This window comes from Ascaphus truei, chromosome 14 (assembly GCF_040206685.1).
Source record: "Ascaphus truei isolate aAscTru1 chromosome 14, aAscTru1.hap1, whole genome shotgun sequence".
Lineage (NCBI taxonomy): Eukaryota > Metazoa > Chordata > Amphibia > Anura > Ascaphidae > Ascaphus > Ascaphus truei.
Window position 1 is genome coordinate 14,194,902 of NC_134496.1, and position 20,875 is coordinate 14,215,776.

Genomic DNA, 20,875 nt, shown 5'->3' on the forward strand with positions numbered 1-20,875 from the left:
ATATACCCCTCCCTACACACCCCAACATCCTGCTGTCCTGATATACCCCTCCCTACACACCCCAACACCCTGCTTCCCTGATATACCCCTCCCTATACACCCCAACACCCTGCTTCCCTCCTCGCTGCCCTTTTATACCCCTCCCTATACACCCAGCATCCTGCTGCCTCCTCACTGCCATGATATCACTCCAGATATACCCATTCTATCTTTATTCCTGCCAGACTCTCATTCCTCCCTTTTTCGGCCATTAAGCTGTGAATGGGTTTGTGGGGGAATTTCTATCTGTAAGGTGTTTTTTTATAGGTTATTATTGGGTACAGTTTGGGTCTTACCCGTGCTTGGGTCACACTCTTCCAAATCTTCATCATCGCTGGGACACTCCGCTGAGGCTACAAGCAGGTCATCGGAATTCTGGGAGAACAGACATGGGTAAGTGTGACTGTTACAGTGTATCCCTGGGGAACAGGAGCAGTGACATTATTAATGCATTGCTATAATTATTAGGGCTGTCTTATCCCAACTGTGCCCAGGTCTCCTGTCTGACCTTGTATCTCAGCTCTGCTGAGAGCGGTCTCTTTACCGTCTTAGGCTGAGTCCCCGCTGGCGCTGAGCGCGCTAATGCTTGGAGAGCGCTCCAAGCATGAGCGACGGGTGTCCTCCGATTTAAGCAAGCGCGTGCGGGGGGGGGGGGGGGGGAGGGGGAGAGCTACTCATATGCTTCGCGAAGGAGGTGGGTTTAAGGTGGGCCTTAAATGGTGGGCCTATATAAAGATGCTCAGAATCTCTAGACACTTCCACCTCTTGATAATGAACATACTGTATTGCATTGTATAATGATGGGTATCTATATACACTGATAATTACCACAACGCACTTTATAGTGACATGGAGTATCTCCATGCACTGATAATGAACACGCTGCACTGTATAATGATGCTGAGTATCTCTATGCACTGATAATGAACACGCTGCACTGTATAATGATGCTGAGTATCTCTATGCACTGATAATGAACACGCTGCGCTGTATAATGATGTCGAGTATCTCTATGCAATGATAATGAACACGCTGCGCTGTATAATGATGCCGAGTATCACCATGCACTGATAATGAACACGCTGTGCTGTATAATGATGCTGAGTATCTCTATGCACTGATAATGAATACGCTGCACTGTATAATGATGGTGAGTATCTCTATGCACTGATAATGAACACGCTGCGCTGTATAATGATGCTGAGTATCTCTATGCACTGAGAATGAACACGCTGTGCTGTATAATGATGCTGAGTATCTCCATGCACTGATAATGAACACGCTGTGCTGTATAATGATGCTGAGTATCTCTATGCACTGAGAATGAACACGCTGTGCTGTATAATGATGCTGAGTATCTCTATGCACTGAGAATGAACACGCTGCGCTGTATAATGATGTCGAGTATCTCTATGCAATGATAATGAACACGCTGCGCTGTATAATGATGCCGAGTATCACCATGCACTGATAATGAACACGCTGTGCTGTATAATGATGCTGAGTATCTCTATGCACTGATAATGAATACGCTGCACTGTATAATGATGGTGAGTATCTCTATGCACTGATAATGAACACGCTGCGCTGTATAATGATGCTGAGTATCTCTATGCACTGAGAATGAACACGCTGTGCTGTATAATGATGCTGAGTATCTCCATGCACTGATAATGAACACACTGTGCTGTATAATGATGCTGAGTATCTCCATGCACTTAGAATGAACACGCTGTGCTGTATAATGATGCTGAGTATCTCCATGCACTGATAATGAACACACTGTGCTGTATAATGATGCTGAGTATCTCCATGCACTGATAATGAACACACTGTGCTGTATAATGATGCTGAGTATCTCCATGCACTGATAATGAACACGCTGCACTGTATAATGATGCTGAGTATCTCTATGCACTGATAATGAACACGCTGCGCTGTATAATGATGCTGAGTATCTCTATGCGCTGAGAATGAACACGCTGTGCTGTATAATGATGCTGAGTATCTCCATGCACTGATAATGAACACGCTGTGCTGTATAATGATGCTGAGTATCTCTATGCACTGATAATGAACACGCTGTGCTGTATAATGATGGGTTTCTCTCTCAGAGAGTACACGCTGCAGTGTATAATTATTATAATTGAGGTATAAAATGATACAGTATCTCTCAGCTGTATCTATCTTTGTATCTACCTGTCTGCAGCTCTGCGCTCCACATTCAGCTCATATCGCTGCGTTAACATTGGTCTTACAGCGATCATTCTTACAATATGTATCTATCTAAATGTATCTATCTATTTAAATGTATCTATCTATATATCTATATGTATCTATCTAAATGTATCTATCTATTTAAATGTATCTATCTATATATCTATATGTATCTATCTAAATGTATCTATCTATCTATCTAAATCTATCTATCTATCTATCTAAATCTATCTATCTAAATGTATCTATCTATCTAAATATATCAATCTATCTGCATCTATCTATATTTATCTAATATATATCATGCCTCTATTATCTCTGTATCTATCCATCTCTGTATCTATCCATCTCTGTATCTATCCATCTCTGTATCTATCCATCTCTGTATCTATCCATCTCTGTATCTATCCATCTCTGTATCTATCCAACTCTGTATCTATCCATCTCTGTATCTATCCATCTATCCATCCATCTCTCTATCTAGCTATCTCTAATCTATCTATCTCTCTATCTCTGAATCTCTGTATCTATCTATCTATCTATCTATCTATCTATCTATCTATCTATCTATCTATCTATCTATCTATCTATCTCTGTATCTATCTATCTCTGTATCTCTGTATCTCTGTATCTCTGTATCTATCTATCTATCTATCTATCTATCTATCTATCTATCTATCTATCTATCTATCTATCTATCTATCTATCTATCTATCTATCTATTGTGGTGCCACCGCTGTCCTCTAGGGGCTGAATAGGGCAGCTATAGGACTTTTGCAGCACAGAGAGTTAATCCACCTTGGAATGGCTGTTCAGGTGCTAACTAATGAAGCTAATCAGCCTGCTCTGAATAGCCAGGAAGTGTTTTAAAAGGCTGGAAGCTGCAAGGCACAGGATGACTGTTTTTCCCCAGAGAAGAGGGGGAGACAGAGGTGCTCCCCAGCTAACGGAAGCTGGTTAAAGAAGCTGGTAGAGAGTGAGAGACACTGCTGAAAGAGCCGTGCTGAAGCAGGGACATCTTCGCCACAAGCAATAAGATAAGCAAAACCCTTTCTATTGTATGCAAAGACTGTTACTTTATTGCCTATGCCAGGGCGCGTTTTGGCTTGGGAACCAGTTTAGCTGGCCAAGCAGTTAGTGAGGACGAAAGCTACAGTATAGTTAGCTTTCCCTAATGGAAATAGGATTTGATTTTATTATTTGGTTTTCTTAAAGGGACGGTGGGCCAGTTGTTTGATTTATCCCTGTGAATAAACCCCTGCTTAGAAAATACAGTGTTTCCGGCCTTAAATTGGGACAAAAGAGACTACAACGTAGTGTGGGCATCACACTATCTCTGTATCTCTGTATCTATATATCTCTGTATCGATCTATCTATCTCTGTATCTATCTATCTCTGTATCTATCTATCTCTGTATCTATCTATCTCTGTATCTATCTATCTCTGTATCGACCTGTCTATCTCTGTATCGATCTATCTATCTCTGTATCGATCTATCTATCTCTGTATCGATCTATCTCTGTATCGATCTATCTCTGTATCGATCTATCTATCTCTGTATCGATCTATCTATCTCTGTATCTATCTATCTATCTCTCTGTATCTATCTATCTATCTCTCTGTATCTATCTATCTCTCTGTATGTATCTATCTCTCTGTATGTATTGTGTGTCTTTATTTATATAGCGCCATTAATGTACATAGCGCTTCACAGTAGTAATACATGTGGTAATCGAATAAATAACAGATAATATAAATAACAGATCATGGGAATAAGTGCTTTAGACAAACATAACATTAAGGAAGAGGAGTCCCTGCCCCGAGGAGCTTACAATCTAATTGGTAGGTAGGGAGAACGTACAGAGACAGTAGGAGGGAGTTCTGGTAAGTGCGTCTGCAGTTGGCCAAGCTTTATGTATCATGTGTTCAGAATGTTCACAGTGTTATTCATATGCCTCTTTAAGCAAGTGTGTCTTAAGGTGGGTCTTAAAGGTGGATAGAGAGGGTGCTAGTTGGGTACTGAGGGGAAGGGCATTCCAGAGGTGTGGGGCAGTCAATGAAAAAGGTTTAAGGCGGGAGAGGGCTTTAGATAAAAAGGGGGTAGAAAGAAGACATCCTTGAGCAGAACGCAAGAGTCGGGGTGGTGCATAGCGAGAAATTAGGGCTGAGATGTAAGGAGGGGCAGAAGAGTGTAAATGTATCTATCTCTCTGTATGTATCTATCTCTCTGTATGTATCTATCTCTCTGTATCTCTCTCTCTCTCTGTATGTATCTCTCTCTCTGTATCTCTGTATCTCTGTATCTCTCTCTCTCTCTGTATCTCTCTCTCTCTCTGTATCTATCTCTCTCTGTATCTATCTCTCTGTATCTATCTATCTCTGTATCTATCTCTGTATCTATCTCTGTATCTATCTCTGTATCTATCTCTGTATCTATCTATCTATCTATCTATCTATCTATCTATCTATCTATCTATCTATCTATCTACCTATCTATCTATCTATCTATCTATCTATCTATCTATCTATCTATCTATCTATCTATCTATCTATCTATCTATCTATCTATCTATCTATCTATCTATCTATCTATCTATCTCTGTATCTATCTATCTATCTATCTATCTATCTATCTATCTATCTATCTATCTATCTATCTATCTATCTATCTATCTATCTATCTATCTATCTATCTATCTATCTATCTATCTATCTATCTGTATATGTGTGTATATATATATATATGTGTATATATGAGTGTGTATATATATATATATATAAAAAAAAATATATATCTAATATATTTATCTAATATATATCATGCCTGTCTCTGTCTATCTATCTACGTATCTAGCTATCTCTGTATCTATCTCTACCCTCGCCACCCAGTGACCGGATTTCCTTTGGAGCAAAAAATTCTCACAAACATCTACGTGCTTATTCGAGCAAAACCATCGCCCTTCCAGAAGGCTTCTCTGCTACATCCGACCAACAATCTGTGTCTTTCGTCTTGTACTCTGAGACTATTACTGGAGACCGGGCACCTGGCTTGTGCCCTTCTGACGTCCCTGTTCTGGAATCTCCCGTTTTTCCACAGCTCCGGATTTCCAAATCGTTCTGTGATGCTTTCTGCGTGCCAAGAATTGCAGTACCAACGTTATCATGTCTAAAGATGGTACTCGCCAATGAACTGCTGGATTACGAGTCTTCTTCCTGCCTAAGACAGTTCAGAAACAATTCTATGTCACCCAGACCCCTGAGTGATCCTGCTCGCCCGGAGTTCTTGCCTGAAGGGGGGGTACCGTAAGGAATCCGCTCCTGGATTTGGCTGAAACTCATTCCTTACAGAGCTATGCAGTTTCTAGATAACTCCCCCTTGAATCTGCAATCAGTATCACCTGTGCTTGCAATCACTGCAGCTCTGTCTCTGTGCTCCGTCATTGGAGGAATTCCCTCACACCCCTGTCCTTTGATTGGCTCCCTGCCCTTCTTATACAGGGCTCTCCTTTTTCCTCATAGCTGAGCATAAACCAAGTGCTACTTGGATGTAACTGTGTTTGCCACAAGTTACCTGCCTTAGCCATTCCTTGTTCCAGTGGCCTGCTGCATATCCTCCTTGCAGAGGCCTGGTTCCTGCGGCCTGCTGCATATCCTCCTTGCAGAGGCCTGGTTCCTGCAGCCTGCTGCATATCCTCCTTGCAGAGGCCTGGTTCCTGCGGCCTGCTGCATATCCTCCTTGCAGAGGCCTGGTTCCTGCGGCCTGCTGCATATCCTTCTTGCAGAGGCCTGCTTCCTGGTTCCTGTGCTGAAGCGCTGGATCAGCAGTGCTAACTGGTGTTCCTAGGCCGGTCTACTTACTCCCCTTGCAGAGGCCATAGTTATGGGCCGCTCCCGTTTTTCACGCAGAGGCCATTTCTATGCTGCAACTTCTACGCTGAAGCGCTATGTGCCTGCCTTCCTGTTGCTGGACCCCAGCCTGGATATCGTTAACCCTGCCTTCTCCAACCCTGACCCCGGCTTGTCCACGGATCACTCTGCCTTCTCCGATCCTGACCCGGCTACGTTTGACCACCGAATCCACACTCCGGACCTGACTCCGTGGCCTAAGGTCGGTGTATATGCATCCCCACCTCAGCCCCGCGGTCCGGTCCCGGTTTGTGGCGAGCACATGTATCTATCTCTGTATCTATCTCAATGTATTTATCTAGCCATCTATCATCTAATATACATATATTAGATGGTAGGGCAGGAAGGCCAGATAGTAAAAGATTACAATAGCAGAGATGGGAGAGAATGAGGGTCTGTGTTACAGTTTTTGCAGTGGAGGGACAGAGGAAAGGGCGTATCTTTGCAATGCTATGGAGAAAAAAAAAGACAGGTTTTCGCTACATTATGAATGTGAGGGAGGAGGCAAATGTGACCCCTAGGCAGTGTACAATGTGCTTGTGATACTGGGTGTATGATAGCACTGCCAACAGTAATGTAGAAGGGGGCAGTAGGGCCAGGTTTGGGAGTGAGTATGAGGAGCTCCGTCTTTGACATGTTAAGTTTGAGTCGGCGGAGGGCCATCGAGGATGATATCGCAGAGAGACATTCAGAAACTTTAGTCTGTACAGCAGGTGTAAGGTCAAAGGTTGAAAAGCAAATTTGTGTGTCATCAGCATAGAGGTGATATTTGAACCCAAGAAATGTGATAAGGTCATCTAGAGTGTGTCTAAAGATAAAAGAGAAGAGGTCCCAGGACAGACCGCTGGGGTACCCCCTCAGAGAGATCGATGGAGGAGGTGTTAGCAAGAGAGACACTGAAAATACGATGGGAGAGGTAAGAGGAGATCCAGGATAGAGCTTTGTTACAGATACCAAGAGTATGGAAAATGTGAAGAGGGTGGTCCCCAGTATCAAATGCTGCAGAGAAGTTGATTAGTATGAGAATAGTGTAATGACCTTTGTCTTTGCCGGCATGGAGGTCATTAGTTATTTTAGTGAAGGCTATTTCAGTGGAGTGAGCAGTGCAGAAGCCAGATTGTAGATCATCTAGCAGAGAGTAGATGGCGAGAAAATCATGTCTTTATAATGTATAGTATGTATGTATCTGTCCATTTGTATCTATCTGTTTCTAGCAATCCATACTGTACAGTATATCAATTGACATGTATGTATTTACATCTATCCATCGCTAATCTAAGTATCTGTAACAAAACTCATAATTAAGTCACAAGTGACCTTACAGGGTAAAATAAAACACACATTAAAAGACAGGGATCAATTTGGGTCTAAGATTTTGTGTTAAGTAGGAAAAAGGGCAGATTTTTAGGCCAAATAGCTCTTATAACCATCAAATCCTATGTATACAGAAAGACTTCCCCAGCCCACACACCTGGAAATAAACAGCAGCTATTACAGATTTGTATGAATCCAAACCCCTTCATTATAGCAATGTGTGGGGATGGAAATTAAGATCAGAGAAATGCCTTATATAAATTGACTTAGAAATGCAGAGAGCAATACAAAGATAGATAGATATATCCTATAGGGAACCATGTTAAAAATGGTTTTGAAGCAAAAGGTGACACTGTGTGCACATTTGCATGTAATTTCCCAGAGTCCCTTGCTGCAGTGGAAGTGCTGTGTGCTGGGTGATAATGGTGAAAGGCGGTGTTGCAGACCTGTCTAAGACATGCGAATGAGCATACAGGAATATTTCCATTTGATATATATATCTATATCTATATATATATATATAGATATAGATATATATATATACACACACGGCTCGACAAATGCACTCGCCTGGGGTGAGTGCATTTTGCCCGCTGTCCCTCCCCCTCTCTCACTTCTCTTCCTCCTCCCCCTTGCTCCCCTCTCCCTCTCCTCCCCCTCTTTCCCTTCTCCCCCTCTACTCCCCCTACCCTCAAGCATAACTGCATAACCCTATCTGTATAACGAAACTACCTGAATAGGAGTTACTGGCAGCAAATGCGAGTTTCTGCCTTTTTTGAGCGGCCGCACGGCTTGTCTGAGCGAGAGTGATTACACTTGTTACAAAGCTTTTTAGAACCGATTTTGACATGTTATCGGCACAAAATCGCTCTGTACAGGCAACTTAACAAGCATTAAATCACTTACCGAAGCTACCTGAATAGGCCCCACAGACTCATGATAGGTAGATATAGGTAGATATAGACTCATGATAGGTAGATATAGGTAGATATAGACTCATGATAGGTAGATATAGGTAGATATAGACTCATGATAGGTAGATATAGACTCATGATAGGTAGATATAGGTAGATATAGACTCATGATAGGTAGAGATATAGATGGATAGATAGATACTCATGATAGATATGACATAATTTTTACATGATGAAAACCCTATTGTATATATGGGATGTACGTGTAATATACAATGAAGGCTCTTTGCTATAAACTGAGAAACAAGTGGAAAAAAAATCCAATCAACCTAGAAACATACCATATATCAGTCCCATTGTATACGTGGAATATACCATATATCAGTCCCATTGTATACGTGGAATATACCATATATCAGTCCCATTGTATACGTGGAATATACCATGGCCGTGATAAAAACCCTACTGTGCAAATAGAATTTACAATGTAGGCTCCGTACTATAAAGTGATACACAGACACTATAGAAGTCTTGTTGTGTACTGTAAATGGAATATAGAAGCTTCGTTCTATAAACTGGGAGACAGACCCTATAGAAGATGGGGTCTCTGAAGAATTTTGCTTATCTAATTGTCTTCCTCAAAGAAAGCGAACAGGCATAAAAGCCTAGGATAGGCAGATTTAGTTTCTTTGGAAATCAAATCATGTTTTCCCTTTCATCAGGATCTCTAAAGCCTGCAGTTTAGATCTGTTACATAAAGGCAAATGACAGGACTCTTCCTAAAACAGAAACGGTGGTTATTTTATCAGAACCAACTCTAACACCATCTTAGCCCCTGTCACTAGATTGCTATATTTGGGTATATGGTTTGACTCCCACTTAACATTCGGGATGCACATTACCCTGACATCGAAAACCTTTGCCAAACTAGGTGTACTTTATAAGAATAAATCCTTCCTAAGCCCACTGGTCAGAAAGCATAGCGCACAGCAGATGCTAATGCCAATTATAGACTATGGGGACATAGTATATGGTACAGCACCCCTAACTCACTTTGGCAAACTAGACACCCTCTACAACTCAATATGCCACTTTGTCCTCCAATGCAACTACAACACACATCACTGCGAAATGCTCAAAGAACTAGATTGATCATCACTTGAGTCTAGGTGCAAAGTTCCTTTCCTGTCTTGCCTTCAAATACTTTCTGGGCAAACTGCCCACTGATCTGAACAAGCTCCTCACCCCCACCACACGCAGCACTTATCCCCTGAGATCTGACTTCAAAAGACTGTTCATCGTCCCAAGGTTCAACAAAGTATCCGGCCGCTCCTCCTTCTCTTACAGTGCGCCCCAAAACTGGAACAGTCTACCAGGGACTCTCAAAGCTGCCACCAGTCTAAATTAATGTAACCATGTATTATCATCATAACTCTGTGCCCAGGGCAGAGGTAACTCAATGTATTATCTCCTGGAAAAACATTTGATGAATAAATAAATCATGTTATTTTGGGATAACACTGTGTTATCTTCAAATAATGTGACGTTATTTCAGCTTTGGCATTACTTAGTCACACACTGTAATAGGTATTTTGGAGGAGATGGATATAACACTACGTTATTTAAGCTATGGCCACACTTGGCGTTACTCCATCCAGACACTGACATATTACGTGTGCCCTATTTTCGTGTCTGTGTAAGGGTTCCAGTCAGGAGTTTTGCTAGAACCTGCTCTTACATGGCTGTAGTGGCCATTTTAGTTCATGGCAAATCCCACCCTGGACTTTGTGATTGTCTGCACCTGTTTCTGGGCTTAAATTGCAGCCTGAGACTGCTGTGTTGCTGCCTGCTGTGCAGCTCTGCACCTATTGTCTCTCCTTGCTATTTAAGGTCATCTTGGAAGTGGCTGAGCATAATCGCATGTGACCTGTGCTTGTCACAAGCACGTCTGCTTTGCCTGGCCTGAGACCTACCCTGTTTCCTGAGGCCTACCCTGTTTCCTGAGGCCTACCCTGTTTCCTGAGGCCTACCCTGTTTCCTGAGGCCTACCCTGTTTCCTGAGGCCTACCCTGTTGCTTTGGCTTCCCTGGTGCCGACCTCAGCCTGTGACCCCCGACCATCGCTCCTGTTCCGCCTGCCTTGACCCCAGCCTGGATCACGTCTACGCTTCTCTCACCTACCCTGACCTGGCTACCCACCACTACGGAATCTGCAATCTGGACTCTGCTTCGTGGCTCCAGGTCGGGGTGTTTCAGTATCCTCACCTTGGTCCCGTCCTGTTTGTGGCGAGCGCCCGTTACAGTCTGATTAGAAGTAATGCCAGGTTTACATATGAATTAAGCAAAACGTAACTTTATCTCCCTCTGTTAAGCGTAATATATATGGTATGATTATTATAAAGGTTCATTTCCTCTCATTTTACTAATGTCCGTTCTTTATAATGCAAGCTTTCAACGGGATGTTCGCCTCCATTTAGGTTTCTTTAGAGATTACGGTGCCAATGAAAAAGATGTTTTGTTGTACAAAGTGAATATAGGATGTAAGCTCAGTCCTATATACCGAGACACACACCCTACAAATGTCATGCAAATGCAGTACACCACAGTATGTGTTCTCCATCCTATAAACTGAGAAACAGACTCTATAAAAGCCCTCTCTAAATGGAGATTTTGATGGAGTGCTTTCCTGTAAATATAAAACAAAGAAAAGTCCTATTGTTTGAATCTAAACTATGATGAAGGCTTTGTACTATAAAATGGCCATATAAAAGTTCTTTTTGTTTATTGGAATATACAATGGGTGCTGAGTCCTATACACTGACACACCGACCCTATAAAAGCCCTATTGTATAAATGGAATATACAATGAAGGCTGCATCCTATAAAATAAGACATGGACCCTATAAACGTCCTGTTCTATAAACTGAGAAACAGACCGACACTTTACAATAAAGCCCTATTATATAAAATAGCAATATACAATGATAGCATCAGCCTATAAACTGACAAAGCAGGAAACACAATTAATACAACGAGTATATTTAATAAAATTTGTAAATTGAACGCAGCAAATATTACAGCTAACACAGCTAATGTAGCTACAGCCCAATATAGACAGTATTACATTATTAATGCAGCTAATGTGGTTAGTGCAGTTTCTATCACTAATTCAGCTAATGTATGTTACACAGCTAATAATGCTGATACAGTAAACGCACCTTTCATGCAGATAACACACCTAACTCATCCAACTCACACAACACAGCTCTCATCTAATGCACCCAACACAGCTAACTCATCTAACACACCTAACTGATCTAACACACCCAACACATCTAACTCACCCAACTCATCTAACTCACCCAACACAGCTAACTCACCCAACACAGCTAACTCATCTAACACAACCAACACACCTAACTGATCTAACTCACCCAACACAGCTAACTCACCCAACACAGCTAACTCACCAACTGAGCTAACACACCCAACTCACCCAACACACCCAACTCACCCAACACATCCAACTCACCCAACACATCCAACTCACCCAACACATCCAACTCATCCAACACAGCTAACTCACCCAACACAGCTAACTCACCCAACACAGCTAACTCACCCAACACAGCTAACTCACCCAACACAGCTAACTCACCCAACACAGCTAACTCACCCAACACAGCTAACTCCCCCAACACACCTATCTCACCCAACACAGCTATCTCACCCAACACAGCTAACTCACCCAACACAGCTAACTGATCTAACACACCCAACACAGCTAACTCATCTAACTCACCCAACACAGCTATCTCACCCAACACAGCTATCTCACCCAACACAGCCATCATAACCAAAACAGCTATCTCACTCTAACACACCCAACATACCTAACTAATTTAACACACCCAACACACCTAACTAATTAAACACACCGAACTCATCTAACACACCCAACATGTCCAACGCAGCCAATAACTGACACAGTTAATGCGTAACTCACAGATAGATGTAGCAGACGTTAGGGCCGAAGTTAACGCTGGCGTATAATATAATATTAGTGCTACTGAAAACAATGGTTAAGGAAATACTTAACATGTTATTTCAAGTGTTATTTAAGTAATAATCCCCTCAGGTCAGGCATTACTGGCCAATAATGCCCTGGCTGGAAGAGTTGAAGGCCCGAGGCGAAGCCGAGGGACTTTAACGCAGCCAGGGCATTATTGGCCAGTAATGCCCTGACCTGAGGGGATTATTACTATTATAGGCTAAATGTAGACTTATTTATTTATTTTTTTCATAAAAAAAAGAGACACTTTTGTAGTCATTGATTTCTTATCAGCATGATTGCCTACATTCTTTTGCTTTAAGTGTAAGTTTATTAAAAGGAAATTGTACATACACACAGCTCTCTCTCTCTCTCTCTCTCTCTCTCTCTCTCTCTCTCTCTCTCTCTCTCTCTCTCTCTCTCTCTCTCTCTCTCTCTCCCTCTCTCTCTCTCCCTCTCTCTCTCTCCCTCTCTCTCTCTCTCTCCTCTGCAATCCCCCCCTCCAAAATACAAACACACTCTGCAATCCAAAATAAAGAACAGGACAAGTCCCATGTATGCCCTTCAAAGAAATAATGCAATGCTGGTCATGTGGATATAATATATACTTACTCTGCAGTCCCCCTGCACACACTGCAGCCCTCCTCCACCCTCTACACTCACAAAACATACACACACACAGCAGCCCTCCTCTACACCCACAAATACACACTGCAGCCCCCCTCCTCTACACCCACAAAAACACACTGCAGCCCTCCTCCACCCTCTACACTCACAAAACACACACAGCAGCCCCCCTCTACACCCACAAATACTGTACACACTGCTGCACCCACAAACACACACTGCAGCCCACCTCCACCCTCTATACCCACTGACACACATACACACACAATGCAGCCCCGTCTACACCCACAAAACACACTGCAGACACACACACACCAACAACACAGACTGCTGCCCCCTCTATACCCACTGCAGCCCCCTGTAAACCCACACACTGCAAACACACACACACACCAACAAAACTGCCCCCTTTACACCCACAAAACACACACTGACACACACATCATTCCCCTCACTCTCCTGTGCGGAGCTCTATGCAGGCAGGATGGGGGAGGAGTCAGTGCCTGGCTGCAGGCAGAGTGGGGGAGGAGTCAGTGTCTGGCTGCAGGGAGGGGGAGGAGTCAGTGTCTGGCTGCAGGGAGGGGGAGGAGTCAGTGCCTGGCTGCAGGCAGGGTGGGGGGAGGAGTCTGTGTCTGGCTGCAGACAGGGTGGGGGGAGGAGTCAGTGCCTGGCTGCAGACAGGGTGGGTGGAGGAGTCTGGGCCTGGCTGCAGGCAGGGTGGGGGTGGTGTCATTGCCTTGCTGCTGCCTCCTGTCCAATCACCTCCCCTGTCTAAGAGCTGATCTCACTCTGTGGGAATGAGAACTGAAAGCTGATTGGCTGAAAAACGTGGCAAGATGCCAAAAATTCCGGGTCATTACTGATTGAATAATGTGCGGAATTATAACCAATCAGAGAGCAGGGATTTCAATAATGCCCCGAATTTAACAGCTTTGCCTATAATTATTGTTTATACGGCTAATAATGTCTACTGCATCTGTATATAAGTGTTTATTCAGCGAGTACTGTACATCTACTACAGCACATACAGAGAGTACAGCACACTGTATATAGAGAGTACAGCACATACAGAGAGTACAGCACACTGTATAGAAAGAGTACAGCACATACAGAGAGTACAGCACACTGTATATAGAGAGTACAGCACACTGTATATAGAGAGTACAGCACATACAGAGAGTACAGCACACTGTATATAGAGAGTACAGCACATACAGAGAGTACAGCACACTGTATATAAAGAGTACAGCACATACAGAGAGTACAGCACACTGTATATAGAGAGTACAGCACATACAGCGAGTACAGCTCATGCAGTTAGTGTACTTTACACAACTAGCCGCTACTCCTGATGGGGGGCCCCGGCTAATGCAGATAAGACACTCTATATCCCAGCATTCATAGCGGGATCAAACCCGGTACAGCTTGACGATATTGCATGGGGAGGGGGGGAGTGAAAGGAGAAAGGGGGGAGTGGTAGGGGGTTAACAAAAAACTTCTGTCGCACCGAAGAGAAAACAGAGGGGAGAAAGCGTCTCGGCGCCTTCTCCCGGGTAATTACTGCGCCGTCTCCATAGCAACCACAAGACAGCTCTGTCAGCATTTTGTGCTGGGATTAGGATGTGACCGAGGGGGGGGGGGGGGGGGGGAGACTGATTCTGCATATGAAAAGCCGGAGAATGGAGGGAGAGGAGGAGAGGGTGAGAGGGAGGGAGAAGGAGAGGAGAAGGGGAGGGAGAGAGAAGGGGAGGGGGAGAGAAGGGAAGGGGAGGGTGAGAGGGAGAGAGAAGGGGAGGAGAGGGAAAGAGAGAAGGGGAGAAGAGGGTGAGAGGGAGAGAGAAGGGGAGGAGAGGGAGAGAGAAGGGGAGGAGAGGGGGAGAGGGAGAGAGAAGGGGAGGAGAGGGTGAGAGGGAGGGAGAAAGGGAGGAGAGGGTGAGAGGGAGGGAGAGAGAAAGGGAGGAGAGGGAGAGAGCAGGGGAGGAGAGGGGGAGAGGGTGAGGAAGGGAGAGAAGGGGGGGAGAGGGTGAGAGGGAGAGAGAAGGAGAGGAGTGGGGGAGAGGGTGGTAGGGAGAGGGAGAGACGACAGCCTACACGTCTTGTTCTAGGCGTGTAGGTGAGAGAGCGCATGCATAATAATAATAATACTGGGGGATTATGTAAGGTGAGGAGCTGTGACTACGGGAAATCTCATATTTATTCTCCTGGATTATTGCAATAACACCGGGGATATGGCCCCCAAATAAAGAGGTTCCAGGATTGTATTAAAAAACTCAACACAAAGACACACCAGGGGGAGGGAGGGTGGTATACACAGTAGGAGAGAGGGGGACACAGTGGGTGAGAGACAGACAGAGGGACACAGTGGGTGAGAAAGAGGCGAGAGAGGGACACAGTGGGAGAGAGAGAGACAGAGAGAGGGACACAGTGGATGAGAGAGACAGAGGGACACACTGGATGAGAAAGAAACGAGAGAGGGACACAATGGGAGAGAGAGTGACGGATACAGTGGGGGAGAGAGAGGGACACCGTGGATTAGAGAGTGACAGAGAGAGGGACACAGTGGAATAGAGAGTGACAGAGCGAGTGATACAGTGGGTGAGACAGTGACAGAGAGGGACTCAGTGAGAGAGTGACAGAGAGGGACACAGTCGGTGAGAGAGAATGACAGATAGAGGGACACAGTGGATTAGAGAGTGACAGAGCGAGTGATACAGTGGGTGAGACAGTGACAGAGAGGGACTCAGTGAGAGAGTGACAGAGAGGGACACAGTCGGTGAGAGAGAATGACAGCTAGAGGGACACAGTGGATTAGAGAGTGACAGAGCGAGTGATACAGTGGGTGAGACAGTGACAGAGAGGGACTCAGTGAGAGAGTGACAGAGAGGGACACAGTCGGTGAGAGAGAATGACAGATAGAGGGACACAGTGGATTAGAGAGTGACAGAGCGAGTGATACAGTGGGTGAGACAGTGACAGAGAGGGACTCAGTGAGAGAGTGACAGAGAGGGACACAGTCGGTGAGAGAGAATGACAGCTAGAGGGACACAGTGGGTGAGAGTGACAGAGAAGAGACACCGTGAGTGAGAGAGAGTGACAGAGAGAGAGAGACACACAGGGGGTGAGAGAGTGACAGAGACAGAGAGGGACTCAGTGGGTGAAAGTGACAGAGAGAGGGATATAGTGGGTTAGAGAGAGTGACAGAGATAGGGATACAGTGAGTGAGTGTCAGCGAGGAACACAGTGGGAGAGGGACAGAGTGGGAGAGAAAGAGAGAGAATGGCAGAGAGGGGCACAGTGGGTGAGAGAGTGACAGAGAGAGAGAGAGAAACGGGGATAGAGAGGGACAGAGAGAGGGACACAGTGGGTGAGAGAGAGGGGCACAGTGGGTGAGAGAGAGAAGCAGCAGTAATGATATACATCCTGCAGGGTATTTGTCACCATACTAATAACACATACAGCAGGAACCTCGTGTCTATCCCAAGCATGTGCGAAACTACCCCTGATGGGACACTGTGCCATAAATCCACTACTCACAGCAAAGTTGTTCCCATTTCTGGTGAGCCTCCCACCTTCCCATTGTGACCTCTTGTTCTAGCACTTCTCTCTCTCTCTCTGAAATATGCTTCCTCCCTTTACTTTGTTAAAACCCTTTATCCACCAGTGGATGTTGGGACAGCAAAGAGCATTAATGGGCTGAGTGCTCTGTGTGGTGAGAATTTAGTGGTTACTGCCGGAGGCCGGGACTGAGCGAGGCCGGGACTGAGCGAGGCCGGAAGCCGGGACTGAGAGAGGCCGGAGGCCGGGACTGAGCGAGGCTGGGACTGAGCGAGGCCGGAGGCCGGGACTGAGAGAGGCCGGAGGCCGGGACTGAGCGAGGCCGGGACTGAGCGAGGCCGGGACTGAGCGAGGCCGGAGGCCGGGACTGAGCGAGGCCGGAGGCCGGGACTGAGCGAGGCCGGAGGCCGGGACTGAGCGAGGCCGGAGGCCAGGATTGAGCGAGGCTGGAGGCCAGGATTGAGCGAGGCGGGACTGGCCGAGGCCGGAGGCTGGGACTGAGCGAGGCCAGGATTGAGCGATGCGGGACAGAGAGGCCGGAGGCAGGGACTGAGAGAGGCCGGAGGCAGGGACTGAGTGAGGCTGGAGGTAGGGACTGAGTGAAGCCGGAGGCCGGGACTGAGCGAGGCCGGGACTGAGCGAGGCCGGAGACAGGGACTGAGCAAGGCCGGAGGCCGGGACTGAGCGAGGCGGGACTGACCGAGGCCGGAGGCAGGTACCAACCAAGGCCGGAACTTAGCGAAGGCCGGAACTTAGCGAAGGCCGGGACTGACCGAGGCCGGGACTGACGGAGGCCGGGACTGACGGAGGCCGGGACTGACGAAGGCCGGGACTGACGGAGGCCGGAGGTCGGGACTGACAGAGGCCGGAGGCCATACCGATGGAGGCCGGGACTGAGTGAGGCCAGAGGCCGGGACTGAGCGAGGCTGGGACTGAGCGAGGCTGGAGGCCAAGGCCTGAGCAGGGTCAGAGGCCGGGTATGAGCAGGTCCAGAAGCAGGGACTGACCGAGGCCATGACTGAGCGAGACAGGAGGCCAGGACTGAGCGAGGCCAAAGGCTGGGACTGAGCAAGATGGGAGGCCAGGACTGACCGAGGCTGGGACTGAGCAAGAAGGGAGGCCTGGACTGACCGAGGCCAGGACTAAGCGAGGCGGGAGGCCGGGACTGACCGAGGCCGGGACTGACTGAGGCCGGGACTGAGGGATGCTCGAGGCCAAGTCCTGAGCGAGGCCAAGTCCTGAGCGAGGCCAAGTCCTGAGCGAGGCCGGGACTGAGTGACGCTGTGAGTCATGCAATCAGAGCAGCTCCTATCCTGAAGGCATGTGCTTAGGTGAGTGTATGTTGAGTATGTGTATTTGTGTGCTAAAGTGAATGTATGAGTGCGTGTTTATATGTGAGTGTATGTGTATAAGGGTGGCGAGATGCAATCTGCGGATTTGCGATTTCCTGCATCAGATGTCAGCCGGGAGTCTCCGGAGCTGATACGCATTAATACCAGCTCCAGGGACCCCCGGCATACATCCAATGCAATACAAATACATTTACAGGCAGCTTCAAATAAAGGGTTAAATACTAGTTCCCAGTTTATTGTGGGTAGCGGGGGTGGGTGAAGCTAGTATTTGGCCTGTGATAGGTGTTTAGGCCTCGCGGGAGGAGATAACCCCTTCATTACCTTAGCGGAGGACGGTGATGAGGACGGCCTTCATCCTGTCAGGGGTAAGTGGAACTGTTATTTACTTTATGCTGGCTGGATAATGTTTTATTTTGAATGGACAAATGAGCTATTATCCAGAACCAGTAATTTTGCCCATTATTGTACTGTATGTGTTGGGGGGTGGGGGGGGTGTTGGGGATAGAGGAGGTGGGTAGTAGTGTTGTTGTATTCTACTGTTTCTTGGGGGTAGAACTTAGAGAGGCTGGGATCACACCGCTGCTGTCCCGAGCGGTATTGGCATTTCCCTACCTCACGGTTTGAGACTTGTGGTAATGGTTTCTGATTCTTTCTGAACACCGGAATAACACAAACCGTTCGGTGGAGCGTGCCACTTCGCTCGAGATGGCAGCAAAGTTATCAAAGCTAAAAAAATACTAATTGTATGATCGACACTAGTTTAGTGTGGGAGTGGGAGCAGAAGTGGGTCTGGGAGCGGTCCGCTCTGAGTTTGTAGGGGAGGAAGAGCAGCCAGTATTATATCGGAGCCGTAAGTTACAGCCACGGTGGAAAAGAAGTGTCTGGCAGTAAAATGGGTAACTGGGACCTTAAGATACTACCTAGTAGGCAGAATCTTTACATTGGTGACAAACTATTCTCCATTGCAATGGATGCATAGAAACAAGGATTGTAAAGTCACTTGGTTCTGTCCTTGTCACCGTTGGGTTTCTGTCCTCGTCACCGTTGGGGTTCTTTGTGAAGCACACAGCAGGTATACTGCATGGGAATGCAGATGCCTTGTCAAGGGGCGCACAACCTGTCCGCAAGTGGAAGGTTATGCTGGGGAGGGGGATATATGAGACTGTGTCTAGGTCAGCAGAAGATTAGAGCGTGCGCTGTTCCCAGCATGGAGTTAACTTCTGCTGGCAGCATCCTCCAGCAGTGATCAGTTAGCCTGGGCTGCAGGGACTATAAATCAGCCTGAGAGCACATTCAGTGTCTCACACAGAGAGAAATCCGCCAGCCTGGAGTCCTGGGACACCGCAAGTCTACCCTGGGTGAGGACTACATATTGGGGGGTGTTTGACTGGAAACCAGCTTAGTTGGCCAGTGCTGGCAGTGAGGGAAGTTACTCTGCTTCATTATCCTCCTGTAGGGAGTAAGTCTTTTCTTTTGGTATTTTGCCTTAAAGGGACAGCGTTCTCATACAGTATTATTTGTTTAAGTCTGTAAACAAAATAAACCAAAGTGAATTACGAACAAACTGTGTCTGTTACTCACTCATCACCGATAATTCTGCCACAAGATATATACAGTATATATATCTTCAGCCCTTGTCTCCCCATTACTAGCAGAGAACGCTATGCTTCAAACTACCTTCCTTGGTTTACAAACACAGGTGACTCAGGTAGAGATGATCACTGACCCCGCTGTTGCAGTCTTGGCCTTACCCAGTCCTGACCTTACCCATGCTTGACCGTTTTGATGGGAAACTGGACAAATTCCAAGTTTCCTTTAATCACTGCGAAATCCATTTTCATTTTCCGTAAAACCATTTTTCTGTCAGATAGAGCCAGAGATTGGGTTCATCCTCAGTAACATAACAGGGGATGTCCTAGTGTGGGCTGCACCAATACTCGTACAGAACTATCCACTTTTGGAAAATTATAATGACTTTAATGTCGAGTTTAAGAAAGCTTCTGCCCGCAGAGCTTATAGCCAGCCAGCTGAATATGCTCTTCTGGAACTCCGACAAGGCTCTAACGATTTGTCGACTTATATATTGAGGTTAAAAAATTGATGGCTGGGACCAATTGGACTCAAAGCGCACAATCTATGATTTTCCAACGCAGATTAAGAGATGATCTCAAAGATGAACTGGCTCGTGTCGCCCGTCCTGAGACTTGTTCCACAATGGAAGGAAGACCTTTTGTGCCAGATTGACCTCAGGCTTGGGGAACGCCGAACCGAAAAATGTCGCCCTGTGCTCCTACGCTTAGCTATACACCCGATTCTCCAGTTGGTTGCACTATGCCTGAACCAATGCAGATGGGATCTACCAGGGGTCCCTTGACACTGGAGGAGAGATGATGCAGATCCAAATTGCTATGTTTGTTCTGCAGCAATTCTGGACATTTTATGCGAGAGTGCACGTTCTAATCAAGCCCTGAGGTCAGGAAACGAAGATGCTCGACAGTGAATGGGGAAGTTCCATTGAGTAATAATGATTCTTGCCCAAAAATGGCAATACCTGGTCAACCTTTCGCTCTTGATGTTATCAGTGATGTTACTATCATCCTGGTTGTCTCCTTGTCAAGAAGACGCCTTCATTGAATCAGGCGCATCGGGAAATGTAATCGATGAACATTATGTACAGGAACACAAAATTCTGCTATTACAGAAGATTGAAGCTGAGCAGGTGGAGTCAATTGATGGATCTCCATTAAAATCTGGACCCATTATGATGCAAATGATGCCACTCCTCCTGGCATCTCTGGATCACCAAGAGTACATTTCTATGGATGTAATCTCGGCTCTTAAATTACCTATCATTCTTGGTTTGCCGTGACTTAGTTTGCATAATCCTGTTATTGACTGGA

At 45.9% G+C, this 20,875-nt stretch overlaps 1 protein-coding gene across 4 annotated transcripts in view; it reads right to left on the reverse strand.

Annotated features, from left to right (window-relative positions):
• Positions 1–20,875, reverse strand: part of LOC142465635 (neurexin-2-beta-like) — a 138,562-nt gene that overhangs the window by 9,924 nt on the left and 107,763 nt on the right. For all 4 annotated transcript variants that reach the window (XM_075569758.1, XM_075569757.1, XM_075569760.1 and 1 more), the window contains one exon: positions 336–414. In XM_075569758.1, the coding sequence (XP_075425873.1) occupies positions 336–414 (79 nt within the window). The remainder of the gene's footprint in view (positions 1–335; positions 415–20,875) is intronic.